Raw genomic sequence first — 24,293 nt, 5'->3', positions numbered from 1 at the left:
CCAATGGGACCCATTAAGGACAATAGTTTAAGCTCTGACCAGGGGTACCCAGGTTCAGATCCCAGTTCAGTCAGTGAATCTTGACTGAGTGAGGCCCAGACTACACATTACATTGTACATTTGATTGCCACAGAGACTTGTGGCCATATAAAAGATGTGAGCTCCCACTGGCAACTCAATTTTGAAGTGCCACAGGCCTGTTTCAGATCAGGATCATAGTGCAGGGGAAGCAGGAGCGCCTTCCTCCCACATGCCATTCTGCCAACCTGAAATTGCCCCAGGATAGCATTATTTGCCCTGTTAACATGTGGGACCACATATTAAACGTAATGTGTAATTTGGCTCTAGGGTATTCTGGTTAGTGTATCTCAATCACCTTCATAAATTTGTTGTGAGTTTAAAAGGAATGTGAGTTTAAAAATGTTGTTGTGAGTTTAAAAATGTTCCCATTCCCTTCTCACTGGACACAGTGTGTAACACACTTCTCTCTGTGATACACCTCTGAAGATGCCGGCCACAGATGCAGGCGAAATGTTAGGAACAAGATCTACCAGACAATGGCCACACAGCCCAGAAAACTCACAACAACCAGTTGAATCTGGCCATGAAAACCTTCGACAATACATTAAGTTTAAGTGTCTGTAATTTAGGTTTCTGAGAGGAAAGCTGATTTTTAAAAAAATCATCTGCACTGTTTGTGGGAATGCTGCTGCTGTTGTAAATGAACAGTGAATGGTTGAAAAAATTCTATTTCTGACGTTTAATTGTTATGTGAAATTTACATTGAATATATGCCACTGCCATTTTCATAGGAAAGCTTGGCAGTTAAGAAAGTTGTCATTATCCCTAGGAATTGTGACAGTCCATATCTTTTACTGATTTATATACAAAGGGATGTGAATAGAACCACAAATATGTGTAATCCAACTGAAAATCATGTTGTGAATGTAGCTGTTTGGTTTTGATCTGACCTAAAATCAAAAGCTAAAGTTCTTATTTATATTTCTTGTTTTACATTGTGGAAGGAATAGTGTGAGTTACCAATCTGATAACAACTAGTGTAAGGCATGCTACAGAGTATGACAGTGAAGCTAAGTTTCCTCAGTGACCTCTGTGGGAGAGAATTGCATTCTATAGAAATAACCAAGTAGACAACCATGGCATTTCCTGCACAATTCTTCAGGTATGTGAAAATTAGTAAATCAACAGTTCTCCATTGAGCGAGAGGACATCTGGGTGATTGGTAGATGAAGAAATATCCAGATGTCCTCTGTCACTCAATGTAGAATAACCCTTCATGGATAAGGCAATGGTCATTTTCAGTACATTTAGTTTAAAAAAAATTAACTGTATAATGGAAGTATAGACTATACTGTCCTCAGATTTTTGTGAGTACTATACAGTTTCCACATAAGCTTTGAATTTGTTTGAATATCACATTTAAAACACATGTTATTCAATTTATTTTTCCCTGAATTGTGGCTGTTGGGATTTAAAATTAACATAGAGTACTTAAACATGTTTGTTTCCTGACCAGTTCCAGAGGGGTAACTGTGTTAGGGTGTTACAGTCATAACAACAAAAAGTCTTATGGCACATTACAGACCAGCAAATTATTATGGCATTATTTTGCGCCCAGTTCCTATTTTGAGTATCAATCATTTTTTATTATTCTTTTTAGAGTTGCAGAGCTCTGCTAAAGTCATAAAAGCAGGAAAACTGAAGACAAAGAAATCTACCAAGGTACAATATTGGGTGCAAAACTTACTATTAATTGGACTTTTGTTTACCTAATTTACCAATCCAATAACATCCTCTACAATTGCATAATATACCCTATAATATGGAGAACACTACAAATCTCGAGTTTAAGCGTTGTTTAAAAAATTGTGCTGTTTAGCTAAAGTGAAGTGTATGTGATTCAATACAGGAGGGTGGCTTAGCATATCTAAAGGATGGTTCAAGTTAATGGGTTGTGTTAAATCATTTAAATAACTTTTTACCCATGTATTGGTTGTACTCTTTTGCAAGGCATATGCAGAATAGCCTAATACAGACAAAGCCTACTTATAGAATTGATCAATGCATGTACAACTATAGGATCATCTTGAACTATAAGTTGAATGGACTGTTGGTCTTGGTTGATGTAACTTAGAGATGAGGGAACTCCCACCCCCCAAACCTCAAATTTGGGGAGGGGGAGTGTAAATACGGGCACAATCTGTGATTTATTTTAAGTGTTGTCTTATTTTCTTTTCTCCAGAATTATTGTCCTTGTAGTAGCATTCTCGGCCTTTTAAAAATGGAAAGCTTGGGCTTTTAGGATTCAAAATAGCCTGTAGGCCATACAAGTGTTGAGACACTAGTGTTTATTTTTTTTTATTATTATTATTTAGGCTTATATACCGCCCAACCCCCGAAGGGCTCTGGGCGGTGAACAATATAAAATTCAGTACAAAAAACATAAAATCAAATATCATTTAACCACTAAATACATAAGTTAAAAGCAGCAATTCATACATAATACAATAATGCAATATAACAATGCCCGCTAGATCCCTCTTAGACCCTCCCAAGAGGGGAGAGAAAAAAAGGGTGGGTCCTACGGATGGTAGTGGACCCTGTACATAAGATGGGGAGGGAGGGGGGGGCAATTTCAGCGTCTGGACACTCCAAAGGCCCGGCGGAACAACTCCATCTTGCAAGCCCTGCAGAACTCGCCAAGGTCCCGCAGGGCCCGGACAGCTGGAAGAAGAGTGTTCCACCAGGCAGGGGCCAGGGCTGTAAAAGTCCTGGCCCGAGTGGAGGCCAGCCGCATCATGGAGGGGCCAGGGACTGTCAGCAAGTTGGCCTCCGCTGAGCGCAGAGGCCTAGTAGGGACATATGCTGTCTTTTCAAGTAAGTACAGGATTAGGAATTGTTGACAAGTTTACTACACTTGTTTGTGTTGCCTTGCTGTTTTATTCATCATGATTTGTGAAAAACAGTTCAGAAATTGTTATGATACAATACCACTGGCACAAGAGCCAGCATAATGTAGTACTTAGACTGTTAGACCAGGATTTGAGAGACTCAGGTTCAAGTCCCCTCTCTACCTGCAGAACCTTGTTGGGTGACTGTGTGACAGTGACTCTCTCATTCTAACCTACCTCAGTGAGAAGTTAAATGGATATGGGGGTAATGATGTTGGTTGAGTTTCTATTGGGAAGAAAAATTTGTATTAATATCAAAATAAGTCTAATAATCCTGGGGTCAAAACTTGATGCTTTTCTGTCTATAATAAACTTCTGTTCTAATTGCAGGCTAATGATTTCAGTGATGCAACAAACTGGCCAACACCAAGTGAAATCGCAAACTCTGAAGTAAGCATACTTTGAAAATAAATTCTTTGCAACTTGTCCTTTCTCTAGAGCAGGGGTCTGCAACCTGCGGCTCTACAGATGTAGAACTTATAAGATAAATGAATAAGATATCAAGTGCCTAGGTAGCTAAGCTATCCAGTAGTGCTCTCCCTTTGCTGGCAGGGGCTGATGGGAATTGTAGTCCATGAATATCTGGAGAGCCGCAGGTTGCAGACCCCTGCTCTAGAACATACGTTTCACTTGTCCTGAACAAATAGGCTGTAGGAAATTGAATATTACTCTTTTCAACATTCTACCTTTGAGGCGGAATATACCTTGTTGGATTATTCCCATTGCCCAGTCAGGGAGGCAGAAAGTCATTTTATTGCTTCCTTGTTCCTGTGGGAGTCCCTCTTCCCTCAGTTTAATTCCTACCTTCTCATTAGTCTTTCTTTTTCTTTCTTATCCCTTCATTTTTATCTCTTATTTTTCAACAATTAGAGGAATTTCTGACAGCTATTGACCTGATGGAAATATACTTACATATTCCAGTATGCCTGTACCATCACAAATTCAAGAACTTCTGCATAAGCTATCGACATTTTCAATTCCAGGCACTTGTATTTGGCCTGTTTACAGCACCCAGGCTGTTTGCCAAGGTTTTGATACACCCTATTGTCATGCTGAAAGAAAGAGTAACAAAACTGCATCCTTACCTAGATGACATCTTAATTCATACAGTGCCAGTCAGAGGTGTATCAGGGGGAAATGGCGCCCAGAGACAACCCCTTCTTCGGGTGCCCCACACACCCTCTGTGCTCAGAGTCATGGCTCGGGGGCTCCGAGCCCTGCCCCTGCCAGCCTGCACGGAAGCCAGGGTGTGGTTCAGGGCAAGGCTACCTGCCGCCAAGCTCCGCCCCCGGCATCCATATAGGCTGAGCCCTGCCCCCAGCCTCCGGGTAGGCCAGCAGAGCCTGGGGAAGGCAAAAACAGGGCCTGGGGAGGGCAAAAGCCGGCCTGCACAGAGCCTGGGTGGGCAGGCTGGTAGTAGTGGGCAGCCCAGGCAGGCACCATGGCCACCCACTGCTGAGCCCTGCCCAGCCTACAGGGGGGCAGGGCTTGGTGGCATGCAGCTGGGTTGTACACCTTTTGGTCATAGGGGGCATGTCCCTATAGGCTGTACGTCTCTGGTGTCAGTGGAACAATTGGGGAAGGACACATGTACCTTCATTCACTTCCTGCAAAGTTTTGGCTTCATGATCAACCTGGAGAAGAACAACTTGTTCCCTCCGAGAGACTGGAACGTCTGGGTGTGTCAATTAATACCAAAACCAACCAGCTCATACTTCCAGGAAAGAAAATTGAGAAAACCAAACATCTGGCCTTAGTTGTCTTAGTCTTCATGGGCTTACTAATTTCAAACACAGACTTAATATGATGGGAGAGGATGCTCACCAGGTCTCCCCAGCAACTCCTGAGGCTATTTCAATTGCAGATCGTGGAGAGGATGGACATGAATGTTCTGTTCCCCTCAGAGTCAAAAGCAATCTTCAGTGGTGGATGAGACTGTCCAGTCTCAGACAGGGGGAAATGTACTTGAAATTGAGAGGGGTGACTCCCACAGTCACCAAAACTGAGGCAAAAGTGACTCCCATAGGAATAGCAGAGGAAATGTCAATTCTGAAGTATTGGAAAGGGTGCTTTGTACTGAAGCCAGACTTTCTTTCTTGAAGCTGAAATTATAATTACAAGATATTGAATAGGCAGCTTTTTATTGTCTAGAACAGGGGTAGGGAACCTGCGGCTCTCCAGATGTTCAGGAACTACAATTCCCATCAGCCCCTACTAGCATGGCCAATTGGCCATGCTGACAGAGGCTGATGGGAATTGTAGTTCCTGAACATCTGGAGAGCCGCAGGTTCCCTACCCCTGGTCTAGAAGTAATTATATATTCTGATTTTTGCAAAATGCAGTTTAAATGATATTAGAGAAGAAAGAATTAGTTCATATAACTGCTAACTTTGAAAATGTAATTACTACCTTATTTACCTGAAAGGAAGGCAATTTTTCTTTATGCATGTGTCAGCCAGAAAAAGTGGAACACTTTCAGTTTGCGTACTTTTGTTTATAATCTCTTATGAGAGGGAGGGTCTTATATTTAGGATCATCTTCCTTTCAAGAAACGATTTTTGTAAAAAGTGGTTCTAAAAAAATAATGCTAGTATTTGAACAAGCTGGTCCAACTCCATAATTTCTGTTCTATCACAGTGTAAAAGTATAAATCTTCAGAATAAAAAAACACCTGTCAAGAAGGAGGAGAAGAATGAAAGGGAAAATAACAACAAAATCAAGGAAAACCAGGAAATAAATCCAGATAATCCTGGAGAAAATATTAGTGAAGATGAGGCTCAAACTAATAATCAGAAGAAAAAAGGTTGGTCTGGATGAGTGCATGAATGCTTCCAGTTCTTTTCTGGGTAGAGAAGCTGTGGAATTCTATATGTGTTTTTGTTTACTGGTATGTTCTATTTATCATGCAGAAAAAGCTCTTCTGAGTACCATTCTACAATTTAGTAAATCTTAACTTCTGCTTCAATTTTATAATGGGAATAAGCGATATGTATGAAGAAATGTGTATAAACCTCAGTTCAAAATATACCTGTAGGTTTCTCTTTGCATTAGTTATTTTAGGTACAGTTTTGAAGTTTCAGTTGATAAAATATTAAATCACATGGGAATGAATTCTGCATTCTCTTGTTGAAATGCAGACAACAATATTTCAAATAAAAAGTGCTTTGTCCTTTAGTCCAGAAAGTGTCTCTTTCTCAAAATATGTATGTATATTCTTTGCAAATTGTGTTACGGGGTAACAACAACAGATGAAGGTGTTGTCACTGGATTGTTGGATTCTGTGTCTCAGAGGACCTTCAGCATGATGTATAACACAGCTGATTTTTGGACCACAGGAGCATTATCTCTGATTTGCCTGCCAACAGCCAGATTCTGATGTACTGTATATTAGCATAAACCTCAGTTCAAAATATACCTGTAGGTTTCTCTTTGCATTAGTTATTTTAGGTACAATTTTGAAGTTTCAGTTGATAAAATATTAAATCACATGGGAATTAGCATTATCTCTGATTTGCCTGCCAACAGCCAGATTCTGATGTACTGTATATTAGCATAAATAGCAGAGGTCACCCACAGTTTCAGCTTTCTAGGTTCCAATAAGGAAACTGAGCAATAACAACAGACTACACAAATGAGATTAAGGTCTTTCTGACACCTTTCTGCTACCTACTGTCCACTGATGTAATTATATGACTAAGATATGTGCCTCATTCAGACACACTTGGAGGTGTTTTGTGCCCCCCCCCCCCTTCCTGGCTTCCAAGGTATATAGCACTGGACCTGCACTTTTGATTTTCTTCAGGTGAAATGAAAAGTATTTCATTGCTGGTATTACTCCTGAGGCTGAGGATGCATTAGATGCTGAATTATTGCCTTTTTATATGGTTAGTGGATATTCTTAACAGCATTATAGTTCTGTGTTTTACACTTGAAGGTAACAAGCACAAATGGGTGCCGCTTCATTTAGATGGTATGAAACCAGACAGCCAAGATAGACCAGCGTCTCGGAACAATTCCAGACCTCAGCTGCAAACCAGCAAGCTTGTTCCTCACAACAACAGACGCAATGAGGCCAGAACTAGTATGTTAAAATTATACTGATTATATTTTACTTATCATCGTTACTTGCATGTTGTTAAAATCAGTTGTGTGATTACTTAAACTTATGCTTATTTTTCTTGTTTCTGAAGGCTGGCGATGGGACAGGGAAAAACGAGATGATCATGATGAAGTCTCTAGTGTGAGAAGCGAAAGTGGCAGTATTCGAGGATTTTACAGAGGAAGAGGGAGAGGAAGGGGCAGAGGACGAGGGCGTGGAAGAGGAAACCCTCGAAGTATGAAAAGAGTTATTGAGCGTTATTTAAAACTTTAATCACTGTGTTGTGACTCAAATGTGGGCTGAAACTCTTTTGATGGTGGGGAGTGGGATTCGATCTCTTAAACCCATGTAGAAGACCCTGGGCCCTGACTTTAAGCCAAACAAAAGGCAGAGAATTCTCTCCATAAGGGACTGTGCTCTTTTGGTTTTCTTGAGGGTGGGATGAGTGGGACAGGGCCATAGCCAAAGCCATTTTTGCCTCTCAGTTCTCTGATCAGTAGATGTGCGGCAGAAATCAGCTGTAGGACAGTTGGATGAGGTCCCTACTGACCTACAACTGATTGACCTGTCAGCTGCCCTGAAAACGCTGTCAGTTTGTGACTCCAAAGGCAGCAGAGAGATCAGCAGGAATGGCTGTTGAGTGGTTGGAAGTTCTCCAATATAAGAGTCCCCCCTCAGCATGGGACCTAGAGCAGCTCTCCTGGTTGCCCATAGCTAAGACTCCCCCCGATTTAAAAACAGTCATGTATTCTGTGATTACGATTTTATGCAAGGAGCTTTGATAGGTTTTTTTTAAGTTTAATATAATGGAAAGATTTCTGAAGTTGGAGACAGGCATGTTTTTTTTAATGCCTTTATTCCATATTTCTTAATATTTTTTCTTCCCATCCATTTCTGAAGTGAATCATGAACATTCATATGGTCACCGGGAACAATATGATAAAATGACAGACCAGCCATTTCAGCCAGATCTTAACACTAGCATGATGTATTACTATGATGATGGAACAGGAGTACAGATGTATTCTGTGGATGAAACACTACTTAAAGAATACATTAAGCGCCAAATGTAAGTAGATTTGTGTTTGTTGGATGAAGTTTGTTTTCCTTTACAATTTTCACTTGAAATGGGCTTTTAGTGACCCTTTGGTCGACAGGGTTTTTTTTTCTGACTTAAAGCAAACGTTAAAAAACAAAACATGAACTTCAGGAAAGGGCTCAAGTGTCTTGGTGCTATTAGTTATATTACAAGTTCTATGTGCCTCTTCATGTATAGTTTGTCTTGTAACTAATTTGGAGGTGTATGTTAGCTTGCATTTAACAATTAAATGAGTTTGTTTAACATTATTAACATGTTAATGATTATATAATGTTGGTGACTTGAAGTAATGTTTTGATTTATAGCCTCAATGAATGAGTCTTCTTGTTTTTTTGTCTGATTTTGCATTAAAGGACTTTTAGCCTTGTATGAAAATATATTTTCCTATAATGGCTTAGTTGTGAAAAGCTGTTTAATAATGAAATACTATTTAGAAAGCTGATTAAGCCAAACAGTAGTGCGGGAGACAATTTTGAGATATGAAGAGGCATAATTTGAACTTGTTACAGATTCTCATACACTTTAGGGGCAATTTCTAGTGAAATTCGTTGTTTCTAAAAAGTCTTCACTTTGTCACTTCTTGGCTGGGATTTATTTTAAATTTTCATTTATATTTTCATATTGATTGTTACTGTTGAGAATCTGCTAATACTTGGGTATAATTAGCCATTGTAGGGTAATTTTTTTAAAAACCGGGAATCTTTCCAATTTCTGGAAGTATCTGCATAACTTCCTTGATGCTTGCAAAGCTCTTAAATGTCCTATGTGTACTTCTTGCAATAATTTTTGTTACCATGTTAGGAACTATTCTTTTTCTTTATGTTATTTTCCTCTTTTCCATTGATGAAGATGTGAAGATTTTGTTTAATTAAACTAGCAAATCAAATAAATATACGAAACTTCTTTTTTCCCTTTTCCTCCTTTTTTAATAATAATTTTTATTATTTTACCAGGAAAAAAGAATATAGAAAAAGACAAAATTAGGAAGCAAAACAGACATAACAATCATATACAGTTAAAATAATTATTATAAAAACTTAATATTGTCAAAGTAAGTCAAAATAATATATATCAAAAATATTAAAAATAAAGAAAAAAGGCAAAAAGAAAAATAAAGAAAAATTAATAAAAAGGTGAAAAAGGGGGGGAGGAGAAGGTAGCTTCTAGGAGCATGGGAACTTGCCCACACTTACTGATCCTAGCTATTATAACTAGTGGGTCTAATAATGGAACCTGTCCAGTCCACCTGTCGTATTTACGATCCCCAAATTCTGGGGAGGTGAGAGCTGGTAATACTCGCTCAGCAAGTTGGGAAGGTCCCCCCTTTGGTAATGTATGGCTGGGAGTGCTTGAAGTCTCAACCAAAATAGAACACCATTTCCCTGGAAGTTCTCTTTCCTTTTTCCTTCTGATTGTTGGAATATTTTGAGGTGGAAGATCCTAACCTAACCCAACTTATTCCCCTCATTGTATGGACATCTATATCACATGGATGTATATATGAATACTGAAAAAACAGAGAAAATTACATCAGACTTATTTTTCTCAATTTGGAATTCTCTTTTGCTAAACCTATAAAAATAGAGATGGGGCAGCATGTTGCATCTATGTACCCACTTGCACATGTACATTGTTTTATTGGGTATGACTTTAACTGTTTGCCGTACAGTAATAGGGTTAATCCTTGTTAAATCTGTGCCCCTGTAATACTCATAATATATTAAGTGCATGCAAATTATATATCATACTTTTCAGTGTGTGGATGTTATTTTGAGATGAAATTACTGTTTACCCACTATCCTTTTGTTTGTTTGTTTGTTTGTTTTGTTGTCAAGTTGCAGCCAAATATGGCGACCCTTCATGGGGTTTTCAAGGCAAGGGACTTTCAGAGGTGGCTTGCCATTGCCTGCCTCCATCTTGTGACCCTGGTATTCCTTGGTGGACTCCCATCCAAATACTGACCAGGGCTGACCCTGCTTCGCTTCTAAGATCTGATGAGTTCAGGCTAGCCTGGGCTATCTATGACAAGGCACCCACTAACCTCGACCAGTGGAGATTGTTTTAAAAAGCTAATAAAGTAAATCTTTTGCTATACAAAATGAACTTAGTTTGGGTTAAGCTTGCCTAGAAACAGTAGGGTAACTTAAACATTTTCTTTCTCTAGCGAATATTATTTCAGCGTAGAAAATTTAGAAAGAGACTTCTTCTTGAGGAGGAAGATGGATCAGTCTGGATTCTTGCCTATTTCGTTGATTGCAAGCTTCCACCGTGTGCAGGCTCTCACTACAAATGTTAATCTGATTTTAGAGGTAAGTCGAATTACTGGTGTCTACAACAGGTTTTTTAAAGTCTTATTGAGGATATTTGTGCAAGAAAGTAAAAAAATAGGGATGTGCACAGAAATGTTACTTTCAGAAGAGAGACCTAGTTGCAGCCTTTCTTTAATCCCACCTTGCCCTGTGTGTCCTTGTGTGTTGTTTTCTCATTATTTAACATTTGTGATGTGGGAGTCTCAGACTCCACTCTTTAAAGCAAGCAAGCAGCCTTCTTTGTGGGGGAGAGAAAAAAATCAATACAGCATGACCTACCTGTGCCTTTTTTTAACCCCCCCCCCCCCCCGCAGTATTTCCCACCCTGTGAAGAATATAGGCAAAGCCTTTTCCTCTTTCCCTAGCGGTTGAAGAAATTACATAAAATCAACCTTTGCCTCCTTGTATCATTTTTTCCTGTGCCCCCCTCCCCGCATTATTGGTGGCACACTATCAGAAGTTTATATTAGTAATTGAGAGCTGAAAATTTAGTGCATCCACAGAAGCATCTTAGTTAGCTTAGATCTGAAAGTAGGAGTATGTTCAGATTAATTACAATTCTGACGTTAATACACAGAATGTGTACGTTCAGCTCACTTTTTGTCATTTTTCAAATGCACCACGGTAGATTGATTAAAACTGCTTTCCCCATTGGCATTACTTCCTAAATAATAAAAGTACACATTAATTTGTTGCAATAATCATAAAGGCATAATGATTCAAAATTAGTCTTTCTGTAACCGCAAGAGGGAACACACACTAAATTTTGTAAACATATAGCTTTAACATTTTCACTATTTTGAGTGAAAGTAGTTGATGTTTGTGGAATTGTTTCATGCCCCTGAACAAACTAAAAACAGGGAGTAAGTGGCTGTTCTATAATAGGCTGACCAGACGTCCCGCTTTTGGCGGGACAGTCCCGCCTTAAAACAATTTGTCCCGCGTCCCACAGGTTTTTTCAAGTGTTCCGATTTTTGAAAGGCTGCCACACTGCCTTCTGGGGTGCAAGGCAGTGCGGCAGCCTCCTCACGCACGGCCTCTGGATACCGCCCTGCCTTCTGGGGCAGGAAACGACCAGCCTGCAGAAAACGGAGCGCGAGGCTGCACGGCATACCCCGGGCGGTCACTTCACCTACTGTGACAGCCCACCTGTCCAGTCCCGGTTCACAAAGGTGACCATCTGGTCACCTTATTCTATAAGAACATGGCTTACTAGTGTGAAAAAAACAGCATTCTAAAAGGGGAAACTGTAGAGCCCTTTCTTTTGTGTGTGTGGCCAAGATCATCCTAGGAAACTGTTCAAATTACTTTTTTGGACAAATGCATGAATTTCTACTCTTTTTGAGACAAAGGAGTAAAAAAAAGTTTGCTTTACACTGAAATTGAATCCTATTTGCATGTACCCTATTCTTGTTTGTTGTATTGCTATCCCTGAAGCTACTAATTTGGTTATTGAGATCATATTTAATTTTTGAAATCTGATTCCAGTTCAGCAGCACTTAATGTTGCCTTATCTGTTTGTTTCTTGCATCCCAGCAGTCCATATCATTTCTCTTTACATTATATTTAAGGTTTTTGCTAAACTGATCTTTCAGCAATGTCGTAGAAACAATCAATATTTATTAATCTGTATTTTATTACTGTCCCAAGGTTAGAATGTTCTTTCCATGACTTTTCACCTTGTTAAGCAATGGCTGAAAGAGATTGTAAATAATGGGAAGTTTTAGCTTCCCATTTGAAGTTCCTTCAGATTTATTCTTTGAGTAAAATGTACAATGTTAACAAAGAAATCAAAAAGAAAAACAAAACCAACCCAGATTTCTAATTATCTATTTGCTTGCACATCTACCTGAAAATCTTTTCATTTATATTGTATGTGAAAATCACACAAATGTATTTTGTTATTTATTTTTACTGTAAAGATGTTGAAATCTATATCTAATTCAGTTGTGTACATTTACAATGAATTGTTCAGTTTTTTTATCATTTTATATAGCAGTTGTAAAATAAAAAACTGTTACACAGTGTGTAACAGACTTTCCTCTGTGATACACATCTGAAGATGCCAGCCACAGATGCAGGTGAAATATTAGGAACAAGATCCACCAGACCACGGACACACAGCCCGAAAACCCACCAGAACCAGTAGAAAAACTAACTTTAAAATGTGACTAATTCAGGGGCGTAACGAGGCAGCCCTGGGCAAACTGTAGCCCTGGGCAAAACCTGAGTTGGATGCCCCCACCCCATGGGCGGCCACTCCACCACGACCAAATTTTTTTTTGCACCAGGACATTGGTGCCTTCAGGGGGTGCATTTTTAGACATATCAACACCAAAATTTCAGCATATCATCAGGATACTGTCCTTATGCTACTCCCCATGTCTGATGAGGTTTGGTTCAATGAGTCCAAAGTTATGGACTCCCAAAGGGGGTGCCCCATCCCCCATTGTTTCCAATGGGAGCTAATAGGAGATGGGGGCTACAGTTTTGAGGGTCCATAACTTTGGCCCCCCTGAACCAAACTGCACCAAACCTGGGGGGTATCATCAGGGCAGCCTCCTGATGAGACCCTTAAAGTTTTGAGACTGTGCCTTCAGAAATGTCCCCCCCCCCCCCCCAGCCTGCAACCCCCATGGACAGCAATACAGAAAACTCAATGCAGAACAAAGATTCTTGGGCAAATTTCTGGGATGTTCCTGCAGGGAGCGCATTTTTTGATGTATTGGCACCAACATTTCAGGGTATCATCTGGAAACTGTCCTTATGGTACCCCCAAAGTTTGGTGCAGTTTGGTTTAGGGGGTCCAAAGTTATGGACCCTCAAAGGGGGTGCCCCATCCCCCATTCTTTGCTAAGGAGATGGGGGCTACCCTTTGAGGGTCCATAACTTTGGACCCCCTGAACCAAACTGCACCAAACTTGGGGGGTGCCATCATCTCCAGATGATACCCTGAAATTTTGGTGCCGAATGCCGATACATCAAAAATGCACCCCCTGCAGGAACATCCTAGAAATTTGCCCAAGAATCTTTGTTCTGCATTGAGTTTTCTGCATTGCTGTCAATGGGGGTTGCAGGCTGTGGGGGGCACATTTCTGAAGGCACAGTCTCAAAACTTTCAGGGTCTCATCAGGAGGCTGCCCTAATGATACCCCCCAAGTTTGGTGCAGTTTGGTTCAGGGGGGCCAAAGTTATGGACCCTCAAAACTGTAGCCCCCATCTCCTATTAGCTCCCATTGGAAACAATGGGGGATAGGGGCACCCCTTTTGGGGGTCCATAACTTTGGACTGCCTGAACCAAACCTCACCAAACTTGGGGGGTAGCATAAGGACAGTCTCCTGATGAGACCCTGAAATTTTGATGCCGCTAGCCTAAAAAGTGCGCCCCCTGCAGGCCGAAAATGGAAAACCACTAAAATACCCAAAAATGAACCCAGCATTTTGATGCCCCACCACAAGGTGATGCCCTGGGCAGCTGCCCACCTTGCCCAATGGGCATTACGCCAGTGGACTAATTGTTATAGTTCAGGACAGGCCTAAAGAATTGTATGACTCTATATCTTTATAGGGTGAGGGAGCCAGGGAACCTCTGCCATTGTTTCCTGTGAGGTACCTTGATTCTGTAAAACAGGTCAAATAACTAGGTAATTTTTTTTCTCCCAGGAATGTTCTGAAATGAATTATTCAGTCAACTTGTGCGTTATCCCTGCTTTCTGTTTACTATTTTTCTAATATGTTAAACTATCCTAGGAAAGCAGTGACAAGATCGCTCTCATGGATTTGTTAACATCTCATTTGATGTTGTATTTGCATTCTTGCTTATTAATGTGCACATGTTTATGTCTTTTAGGCCTTAAAAGACAGTATAGAAATAGAAATAGTAGACCAGAAGATGAGGAAAAGGATAGAACCAGAAAAGTGGCCTATTCCAGGACCTTCTCCAAGAAGCCTTCCTCAAACAGACTTTTCCCAGCTTATTAACTGTCCAGAATTCATACCAGGCAAAGCTTTTGGTTCACGCACTGGTAAGATTTTCTTTTTCTGCCACCTGTGATGTTAAATATTTGAACTACCTGTGGCTGAGAACATACATATATACATATGCAGAACTACCTTTACATTACAGGAGCGGTTACTCTCCCCCCCCCCCCCCTCCCCACAAATGCCTCTCCATCCTAGGCCACAATTTTAAAGGAATGGGAACTAGAATAAATTTCTGCAATGCATAATTCTTATCCTTTCTCTCAACAAAGAGGTAGCAGTGGTCTTGGGAAGACACCCATCCCTTCAGATTGGAAGAAAACCTCTCATCTTACAGCTTTCTAGCAGTCCCAGTCTCGTCTCTATTGACAAGACTGTCAACAAAATGTGGATATGTTTCCTAGTAGTGTCACATATAAAATGAATGTTTCTATTTGTTTCATATAGATTGGAGGCTCAGATTCACTGAGTCTTGCTGATGGTAGGTTAGTGCAGCAACTACTGTGATCCTTAACCCTCCTGTTTTGCTAACTAAATGCTCTACTGAAAAGGGACATTTGATTTGATGGAAAGTTTGCTTCTGTTTAGGTAATACTACAGCTGATAGACCAGTTTGAACAGAATTCAGGCAAAGTACATTGATGGTGTGTGGATACAGTGTGTTTGTGTTGTTTCTCATTTCATTTCCAGGATTTTCTGCTGCTGTTGTTTTCTCAATTTTCCTTTCTCAGTCATTTTTTCCATGCTTTTCTAGTTGAGTTTGCCAGTTGAGATGTTATACGTTACTGTGCAGTTTAGCTAATTACTATAATTTGAAGAACTGGAGAGCTGGGGACACTCCTGTCTGGTTAGGGGTATACATTTACTAAGTTCTGCCTTCTGAATCAAAGAAATAGGCTCCCTTACCTTGGAGTAGATCTTACAGATGTTCTGCTCACAGAAGTAGATCAGCTTAGATCTTGTAAATGAGTTCTGCACATGCTAGATGGACTCTTCTTCCTGTTCCATTTTGCTTTCTCATGGTTTTCAATTAACCCTTGCTAAATAGAAGTACTACCTGAAGAGAAAGCATGCTTTGAGATGGAGGCCACCATTGGGCCAAATGTGGCCATCACCATTTAAAAGTAATTTAAAATGATTACGCTGGTCCTATCCTGGTCAGACTCCCAGTGCAGTTGACTGAGGGGCTTTTGTCCCCTCCCATACCTTATCAAGTGCCAAAATGCTCCTCACAGCTTTTTTGGCACTTGAAGAGATGGAGGGGGAGACCAGAGCACTGCACTGCAAATGCAGTCAGAATTGGACCCTTGTAGCATTTTGAATTTACTTTAAAATGATGGTACTGTACTTGTGGTCAAGAGGACTTTGTCATGACCAGTTTAGTTCATAGGTTCAAGCAAGCTTTCCCTGTGATGGTCATACCTGGTACAACATGCCTGGGGTTTTTAGAGACCCTTTAAAATTATTATATTTATTTTCCATACACCAGTGAACAAAACATAGAGAGAATATTCTATACATCAGTTATCACACACCCAGTTAAATTTTAAAAAGACAGAAAACAAGAACTCTTACAATCTGTTGCATTTATTGCCCCTAATAATTTACTCGTAAATTTGTGACAACAGCTGTCCAATTTATTATTTAAAATAGTCTTTTGTTCAGATATCTCTTACAATATTTCTTTTACCTGTTCCTTCGGCTTATTTCTATTTGAATACACAGTAAACAGGAACCATGTTTCCATAAACATCTCCTGGACCTGACTTTCCTTTCAGGAGTTGTGTTATGTTCTATGATCTTATCCATCTATATAGCATGCCATATTTTGCGAGCCCATTCATCAACACCTGGCCAGCTTGGCTGTTTCCAGGCCTGCGCTAACAGTTGTCTGACTGCTGCCAATAGATTTTTAAGTGCATGCTTTCCCCCCGGGATATATCTTTAGTCAGAATGCTTAGGCAAGCTACCTTAGGTTTGTACAATAACTTACAATCTAGGATATTGTGAATCAGTTCAGAAACTGTGTGCTAGTGGATATGAGAGTGCCAATCCTTTTGTTACCACACAAACATACACTAGTCCCCTGTGCAATCACCTGCTCATTACTGACCCATGGCGTGATGTCACATTGCAATGTTTACTAGGCAGACTTTGTTTATGGGGTGGTTTGCGATTGCCTTCCCCAGTCATCTACACTTTATCCCTAGCTAGCTGGATAATCATTTTACTAGTCTCGGAAGGCTGGAAGGCTGAGTCAACCTTGAGCCAGCTACCTGAAACTGACTTCCATTTATACTGTGAAAAATAGTCATCTGCTTTAGTTTAGATTGAATTAAGCTTCTGTAAGTACTGAAAGAATGGCAGAAGAATTTGACCCATGAAGTCAGGTGCCCTATTGGGTAGGGCATAACAAGGAGTGGAATTTGGTGAAATTGTTTCTTCTCTTTTATGAACAGAATATCAATTGAATCCAACCCATTTATGTTTGGTGTCCTAACAACTAAGCAGAAAGTAGCTTTCCAGTAGATCCAACTTCTGTTTTTCATTTATGCTTTAACTAGCATGTAAAATATTAAACATTTCTCCTTTTAAAAAACAACAACTTGTGCTTTGAAGTATTCTGTGTCTTTATTTTTTATCATAGTCTGATTTAGTTTAGATTAAAAATAAAATTTTGAATTCAGTGAAAGAAAGGATCCAAGTCAGACAACAGTAAAGTATAATTGATCTGTTCAAAATAAAGAGAAAATATTTATTTTTAGAGTCTGCCCCAAGCTCTCCAAGAATGGGAAGTCTCAGTACCAAGAAAAGCACAGAAACAAGTAATCTTCAGACAATGAGTAAAGGATTATCCACCAGTTTGCCGGAGCTGGACTCTGAAGCTTGGATAGAAGTTAAAAAAAAACATCGTCCTCCCCCAGCTAAGCCAAAGGTACTGTGGAATGACTTAAGTGATGTATTTTAAAGACACAGCACAGAAAGTACTTCATTATTAGGTCAGTTCTTGGAAGGTAGGAGGGCGTAAAATGAATTCTCATAATTAATAGCGTGATGATGAAATATGGTCACTGTATATTGACTTTGGTGGCATGAAAGCTAATCTTGCAAAGTTATCTCCTTTTCACTTAGCAAAATTGTTTCCCTGAAATCTTGAAAATGTATTTGAGATACAGAGAGTGAACTAGAAGCATGTTGAACGATTGATTAATCTGTTCTTCATGCTATCTTAACTATAACTGTTGAATCGTATTAAAATTTAATGGTAGATTTGATATTAGTGATTTTTTTCCTACTGCCTTTTCAGGAATCTAGTTTATTTTACAAAGTGTTCATGCATCCTTATATCTAACTAGCAGGGCACCCGTGCTTCGCTACGCATACTTCATCACAGGCTCTCTGTGAATTTCGAGGTGACATTCAACATACTTCTTTACAGCCTGTTTGCGAACTTTGGGGTGACATGCAGCATATTTCCTCACAGCCTGTCTGTGAACTGATGGGTTTGTTTTCACATATTTTTCAGCAGCTTCCTGTAGTTGTCTTTTTATAATGCAATGTGTTATTGCTCTCTTTTACCTGGTGGGCTCCAAAAGATGTCTTGTGGAAGCAGCCGTTGTATTTTCGGGATGCAGAAAGGAAGTGTTCTGCCATTGGATGCTGATGAGTGAGAAGGCTGTGAAGAGGCTCAGGGTAGGGTTGAAGGGCAGGGAGCTGGACTGTACTGCCACTGCAGCACATTCCTGGGGACTCATCCCGCCACTTCAGAGCATGACACCAAGCACAGGTGATCGGAAGCTGAGAGCAGTAAACTTGTCTCCACAGTAATAAATCTGATGTCCATATGCAAAACCCGACAAATGTGTAGTAGTCCAAGGTGATAGTGTGGTTTGTAATCTGTTTTGATAGTATTTGGCTGTAGCCGTGTTGTTAACATGAGGGTGGGTGGAGGAGTACTTTTTCACAGCCTGTCTGTTAACTTTGGGGTGACATTCACCATGCTTTTTTGCACCCTGTTTGTTGAAGCTGGCTGTGTTTAACTGTCACCCTTAGAATGTTCGTGCACAGCATGTCTGTGGACTGAGGGGCTGGTTTGCCCTTAGAATATTCACACAGATGGCCAGAGATGAGCAGTTAAAACAGTAAATGTGTAATAACTCAAGTAAAACTATTTTGAAAAATCCTTTCTTAGTGAGCACCTAAACCACATAATGAACAGGTGTGCCAAATTTCAACATTGTAGGTTCAGTGGTTTTTGAGTTCTATGGATGAGTCAGTTAGTGAGTGGTATTTCGCATTTATAGATATAGATAGACGTGTGTGACCCTTATGAAGGTTTTTTAAAAATCTGTAACAGGCCACCCAGAGTTAGAATACAGATTTCTGAAAACCCAGGAAACCCCAGGTTTGCAGAAAGAATTAAATTACAATATGAAGGGGGCAAGTAAGAAATCTCTCCCCCTCCCAAGTGAACAAGAAAACTAAGAACAAACAACGAAAAGGTTCCATTGTGATGAGATCGTGCAAGAAGACCTTACAAGATCTCAGTTGTCATTTTGGGTTGCTAAGGCACCTTCTGAAAACAGTGGTTTCTGTGTTGAGTAGTGTCGTAGGTAATCTGCAGAAGGGCTTAGTACCCACTCCCAAGCATTGGGTAATGTGTTTGGCTCAGATAAGCTGCTGTTGGAACTGTTGTGCAACCATTGCAAGAAGAGTAGATTTGCAAGCCTCAGAGGGAGAAATCTACAGATCCACTTAGCAGTCAGCTCATGGGGAGTGTGTTGTCACAGTGCCAACCTGGACACAGTAGATAGTGGCAAAGGCAAAAAAGGGGGGGGGGAAGCTGGTGGGCCAACAGAGATGGAGCTGGGAAAGAGCCTGCATGTGCACCAGAGTGAGGGCAGCTGGTGAGTTAGCAGCTTTATCCATTATCACTTAATCTTTATTGATTTTCGACAGAAAAATAGGCTGCCTATTGCTGGGCTGGTGTGAATCTTGAGACAAATGGAGTAGGGATGGTGAGAAGGAAAGATGGAAGAGAGGGTTGCAAAAGGCTGCACATGAAATGCTTGTGGCTTCCTCTTGTCCTTTTCCCTTAATGGTGCATGGTAGAAATACAATGCGAAAGTCCTCCTCTCTTCACATGCAGTCATATGGGTCGCTTCAGTTTATCTTTTCTTCCCCAATCCTTAGTGGTTTTGTCCTCTTCTGTTGTCCCGCCCCCAAAATATGCCTTTCACCTTTCCAGTTTTTTTGTTTTAATTTGCTTTGTAGCTGAATCCTTATTTCCTTATCAAATAACTAGCTTGTAGCTTTTATTCATTGGAAGAGTTACACTTCTGCCTTTTTTAGGAACCAGTGCCTATACTTGAAGAAATATCAGGTCAGCAGCAACCACTGCCACCAGAAGAACAGGAAGAGCTTGACTTTTTGTTTGATGAAGAGATGGCACAGATAGAAGGCCGCAAAAATACCTTCACAGAATGGTCAGATAGTGACTCAGATTATGAAATTGATGATCAGGACTTAAACAAGATTTTGATCGTGACGCAGACACCACCATACATGAGAAAACATCCTGGGGGAGATCGCACTGGTAACCATGTATCTCGGGCAAAAATTACATCAGAACTTGCCAAAGTTATCAATGATGGCTTATACTACTATGAACAGGATTTGTGGATGGAGCAGAGTGAAAATGATTCTCTTGCCATGAAGGTAATAATGTTTGAACTGTTTGACATATTATTTTAATGAATCTGTTTCTTGCCCCAATTTTTGTTAGTGGAGCACTGCTTTAATTGAAAATAAATTGGTAGAACAGTTGCTGTATATATTATAAGACATGTATTATAAGCAATGTATTATGCTATTTATATTGTATTATATTGTCCATATTATACATACATGTTTTTCATTAATGGAGAATATGTTTAGTTTCAGTTTCTGGTTATCAGTATTGGTAAAAAGGCAGAGATGGGATCAGCCGGTTTAGACCAGTTTGCTAGAACCGCTAGCTAAATTTTTGGCTAGTTGGCCAAACCAGTAATCCACCACTGCTTTCAAAGAGTTCCCACAGCACCTGCCATTAGAAGGGCAGAAGGCAGATGGCGGCCATGTCCATTATAGGCACCAGCATCATTATGCTGGCGCTATGTTATGATGTCAGGAGGAGAAGTGTTTGGGAGCCTTTATAAGGCTTTGACACAGCCCTTGGCTTGGCCCCTCCTCAGGAGAAGATGGACCAGGAGTTCTTTCGGTGAGTTTGCTGTTGCTGCCTGCGGGGAGGAAGCCGCAGCCAAGGACCTTCCTTGGGCTGACGGGTGAGAGCCTCTGGTGGGGGAGGCGCTGGCTGGGGTTTCCAGAGTTTCTCCTCATGGCAGCACAGGAGTCCTCACCTTGGCCCTCAGACAGCCGGGTGGCCTCCATGCAGTGGGGAGAAACTAGGCCAAAGGCCAAGGGCTTTCCTTGGCCTTTGGGCCGGTGGGTGCAAGCCTCCGGAGGGGGGGCTGACTGGGGCTTCGTCCCCACGCAGAGGCCGCCCAGCTGGCTGGGGGCCAAGGCAAGGACTCCTGTGCATCAGCCAGATGACCTCTGCGCGGGGAGGAAGCTCCAGTCAGCCCCCAGCCAAGGGCCTTGGCCTCCGGGGAGGTGGCTGGAGTTTCCTTCCTCCTCACGGAGGTTGCCCAGGCCTCCCAGTCGCTGCTCTATCCCGAGAAGGCCACTGCAGCATGATCGGGAGGCTTGGGCAACCTCCAGCATGGCTCCAGCCTCCAGCTCAGGCGCACGGCCCTGCTGGAGGTTGCCCAGGCCTCCTGGCTGCTGCCGTTGGCCAGAAAGGCCACTGTGTTTCAGCTGGGAGGCCTGGGAAACTCCAGCACGGCTCCAGGCTACAAACCAGGCATGCGGCCCCTTCGGGCCAAGCTTCCACCACCTTCCCTTGCCTCCCCCGGCCCAACATGGAAAAGGGGTGGTACAGCAGCCAGGTAAGTGGGTGGGGGGAGCACATGGTATTTTAGTGTTAATAGTGTTAAAAACTGCAATGCAGTTTTGCGATGTTTGCACTGACAAAGCACTTTACCTGTTAATGTTCAAGTTTTGAGACTCAGCTATAAATGGGTGAAGAATAGTACATGCTTTTGAGAAAGTAAAGTGAAAAGGAGCCATTATTGACAAAGGTGAATAAAAGACTGAAAGTACAGTCCAGTCATTTATTGCTGCATCGAATACTTTTAGAAATACTAAAATGTTGAATCTTGTCATCACAGTATGTTCTTTGATTGCCTTTGAAAGGCCCTCTTGCTTCTTTGAAAGTTTGCTTGGATTTAGTTTATGATATTTCTATCCAATATTACTTGTTTGGGGAGTGGGGAAGAAATCTAGGCTTAATTTGGTTTTTCTTCTGGGAAATGAGGGAAACACAGCATTCACTTCAAATGGAAGATGTGGCAGAACTCTTATTCAGTCTTGTCAAAATATTTATGCAGAATTGTTGAAAAGGGTGGTCTGTTTTGGCATGATGTGACCCTGGAAGGGCTTGACAAAATATTTTACCATTTTCATGAGCCTGGCAAAATTTCATTGCTCCCCATCTGCCAGTTATTGAAACTAACTTTTATTTATTTCAGTTTCTTCTTCCTGAAATAGTTTAGTATTTTTACAGTTTTGTTATTTATGTAAATTGGTACAGGTAAACATTTGTTTCCATGTCAGCAGGAAGTTGAAATCTTTAAGAAGTTAAATCTTATTAGTAAAGAAGAGTTTGACAATCTTACCCCTGAACATATAACTGATCCAAATCAAGAAGTCCCTCCAGGCCCTCCAAGATCTCGACAAGGTATATATCCAGTGTCATCCAGTGCTCATGAGCAAAATAAAATATTCAAATAGAAAATATGGGATATTTAAAGCAGTAAAAGAAGTCCTTAATTTACCTAATTTATAAAGGTTGCAGAATTGACAGGTTTTGGGGGGTAGATGTAAATCATCAATCTTTGAATTAAATTATGGTTTAGATTACTAATATGAATAACTTTAAAATGAAATGTTCTCTTTTTAAATTCATATTTATGAACAAGCGTATATACTTGATAGAGCCTTTATATACAAACTAGGAATATTATCAGTTTCTATAAGTCATATGTACCCTATATATCTCTCTACCTTAAGAAAGCAAGTTGTGTAACATTTATTGATTGATCTTATGTTCTTTTGGTTTAGATTTAACTGAGGAGGTTGCTTGTAAATTGTTTGGTATTCAAGATGTACCTCCAACAACAATGCCTCGCTCACTGCCAACAGCTGTCCCTGAATCTCCTGGAGTCTGTCCTTCCAGAACACCAAGAACTCCTCGAACACCAAGACTGCAAGATCCTAACAAAACACCTAGATTCTATCCTGTGGTTAAAGAATCAAGATCCATTGATGTGAAGGTAACAAAAAGCCATTTATTTCTCAGTCCGGAAACGATGACACTGCTTCTTATTGCCAGAGGGCATAATCTCTGAAATAGTTTGAAAAGTCTTGTCAGAAATTTTTCTAGTATAGAAATTACATTCATAGATGTAGTCAACACTATAAAATCCACAAAGACCTTATAAGATGTACTGATGACCTTGTGAAAGTGAGGCAACTGGGTAGTGATGCCCAACTTTATGACCTCATAATGCAAATGAAATACCATATGAAACTTCATGAAACTTGACTTTAATTAGCTTGTGATTCTTCAGAAAAGTGACTCCAGTCACATCAGTAAAACATAATGTTATATTTTATTTATTATAGACACGAAGGAAAAGAAAAACACGTCACAGTACAAACCCTCCACTAGAAAGTCATGTTGGCTGGGTAATGGATTCCAAGGATCACAGGCCAAGAACATCTTCTATAAGGTAGTTAAAGTTCCTCATTTGTTACCTAATTCTAACCTTTGCGTTCATAGAATTAGTGGGAAAATTACTATTTGTATAAAGTTTTGTTTGAAATAAATAAAAATGGGAAGAAAATGCAGGCAACAAAATATCTAAGGGCTACTGTCAGTGATGTGGGACAGAAAATGTTCCATTGTTATATTTTTCTTGGAAGAATTTGCACACAGAATGTTTAAAGATAGTTTTATCAACAGTTGTCAGGGCTGAGTAATGGCCATGAAAAGACTGGGTACATTTATTTTGTGCCTATCCTTTGTAACATATTCATAGCTTGGGTTACTAATGATGTTGCCTTAGAAGTTAATTACTTATTGTGTTTTGGATGTTGCCTATCTATCTAGTACACATTCTTGAAAACCTACAGGTTTCTTAAGGAATGGATTCCATATATCTCAGTGGAATTGGAATCCCTTTCAGAGTACAAAATATATGGTATAAGTGTTCCCCTAAGAGAAAAACTATAGAACAAAATGAGTACTATGAAACAGATAGAACTAATCTGTATCATTAGAATATCTCACATTTTGACCTGCATCGGTTTTACGTATAGTATTCATACTGTTTGAATCACAGGAAATGAGTACTTAACCTCGATTGTTTTTGTAGCAGGAAGTAAGAACATAAGAATCACCCTACTGGGTCTGACCAAAGGCCTAGTATCCTGTTTCCCACAATGACCTTTCAGAAGTCTATATCAAGCCCTACTATCAGAGCACAGAGGCCAAAGCCCCTCTACTTATTGTTGCTTTTAGTATTTGGAGAGACAGTGCTTCTGTTCATGGAAATCCTTATTTAGCCATCATAGTAATAGCCCTAAAATAGGCATTGCCAATATTTTCTTTTTAAAAAAAATTCTTCTGACAAATTAAATATATTCTGAGTGACTCTCCCACATGCACACTC

The 24,293-nt window shown here is 40.3% G+C and overlaps 1 protein-coding gene across 4 annotated transcripts in view; it reads left to right on the top strand.

The window, feature by feature from the left end:
* LARP1B (La ribonucleoprotein 1B) overlaps nucleotides 1-24,293 on the top strand; it is a 46,265-nt gene that overhangs the window by 15,426 nt on the left and 6,546 nt on the right. The window contains exons 2-14 of one of the 4 annotated variants that reach the window (XM_048509342.1): nucleotides 1,682-1,743; nucleotides 3,303-3,362; nucleotides 5,610-5,775; nucleotides 6,907-7,053; nucleotides 7,163-7,306; nucleotides 7,972-8,140; nucleotides 10,335-10,479; nucleotides 14,330-14,504; nucleotides 17,226-17,395; nucleotides 19,813-20,178; nucleotides 22,174-22,297; nucleotides 22,681-22,892; nucleotides 23,245-23,351. In XM_048509342.1, coding sequence (XP_048365299.1) covers nucleotides 1,682-1,743; nucleotides 3,303-3,362; nucleotides 5,610-5,775; nucleotides 6,907-7,053; nucleotides 7,163-7,306; nucleotides 7,972-8,140; nucleotides 10,335-10,479; nucleotides 14,330-14,504; nucleotides 17,226-17,395; nucleotides 19,813-20,178; nucleotides 22,174-22,297; nucleotides 22,681-22,892; nucleotides 23,245-23,351 — 2,047 coding nt within the window. Of the gene's footprint in view, nucleotides 1-1,681; nucleotides 1,744-3,302; nucleotides 3,363-5,609; nucleotides 5,776-6,885; nucleotides 7,054-7,162; nucleotides 7,307-7,971; nucleotides 8,141-10,334; nucleotides 10,480-14,329; nucleotides 14,505-17,225; nucleotides 17,396-19,812; nucleotides 20,179-22,173; nucleotides 22,298-22,680; nucleotides 22,893-23,244; nucleotides 23,352-24,293 lie in introns of all 4 variants that reach the window. The other 3 variants (XM_048509341.1, XM_048509340.1, XM_048509339.1) reach the window with 3 other exon arrangements.

This window comes from Sphaerodactylus townsendi, linkage group LG10 (assembly GCF_021028975.2).
Source record: "Sphaerodactylus townsendi isolate TG3544 linkage group LG10, MPM_Stown_v2.3, whole genome shotgun sequence".
NCBI lineage: Eukaryota > Metazoa > Chordata > Lepidosauria > Squamata > Sphaerodactylidae > Sphaerodactylus > Sphaerodactylus townsendi.
This window is presented reverse-complemented; position numbering and strand designations above follow the sequence as displayed.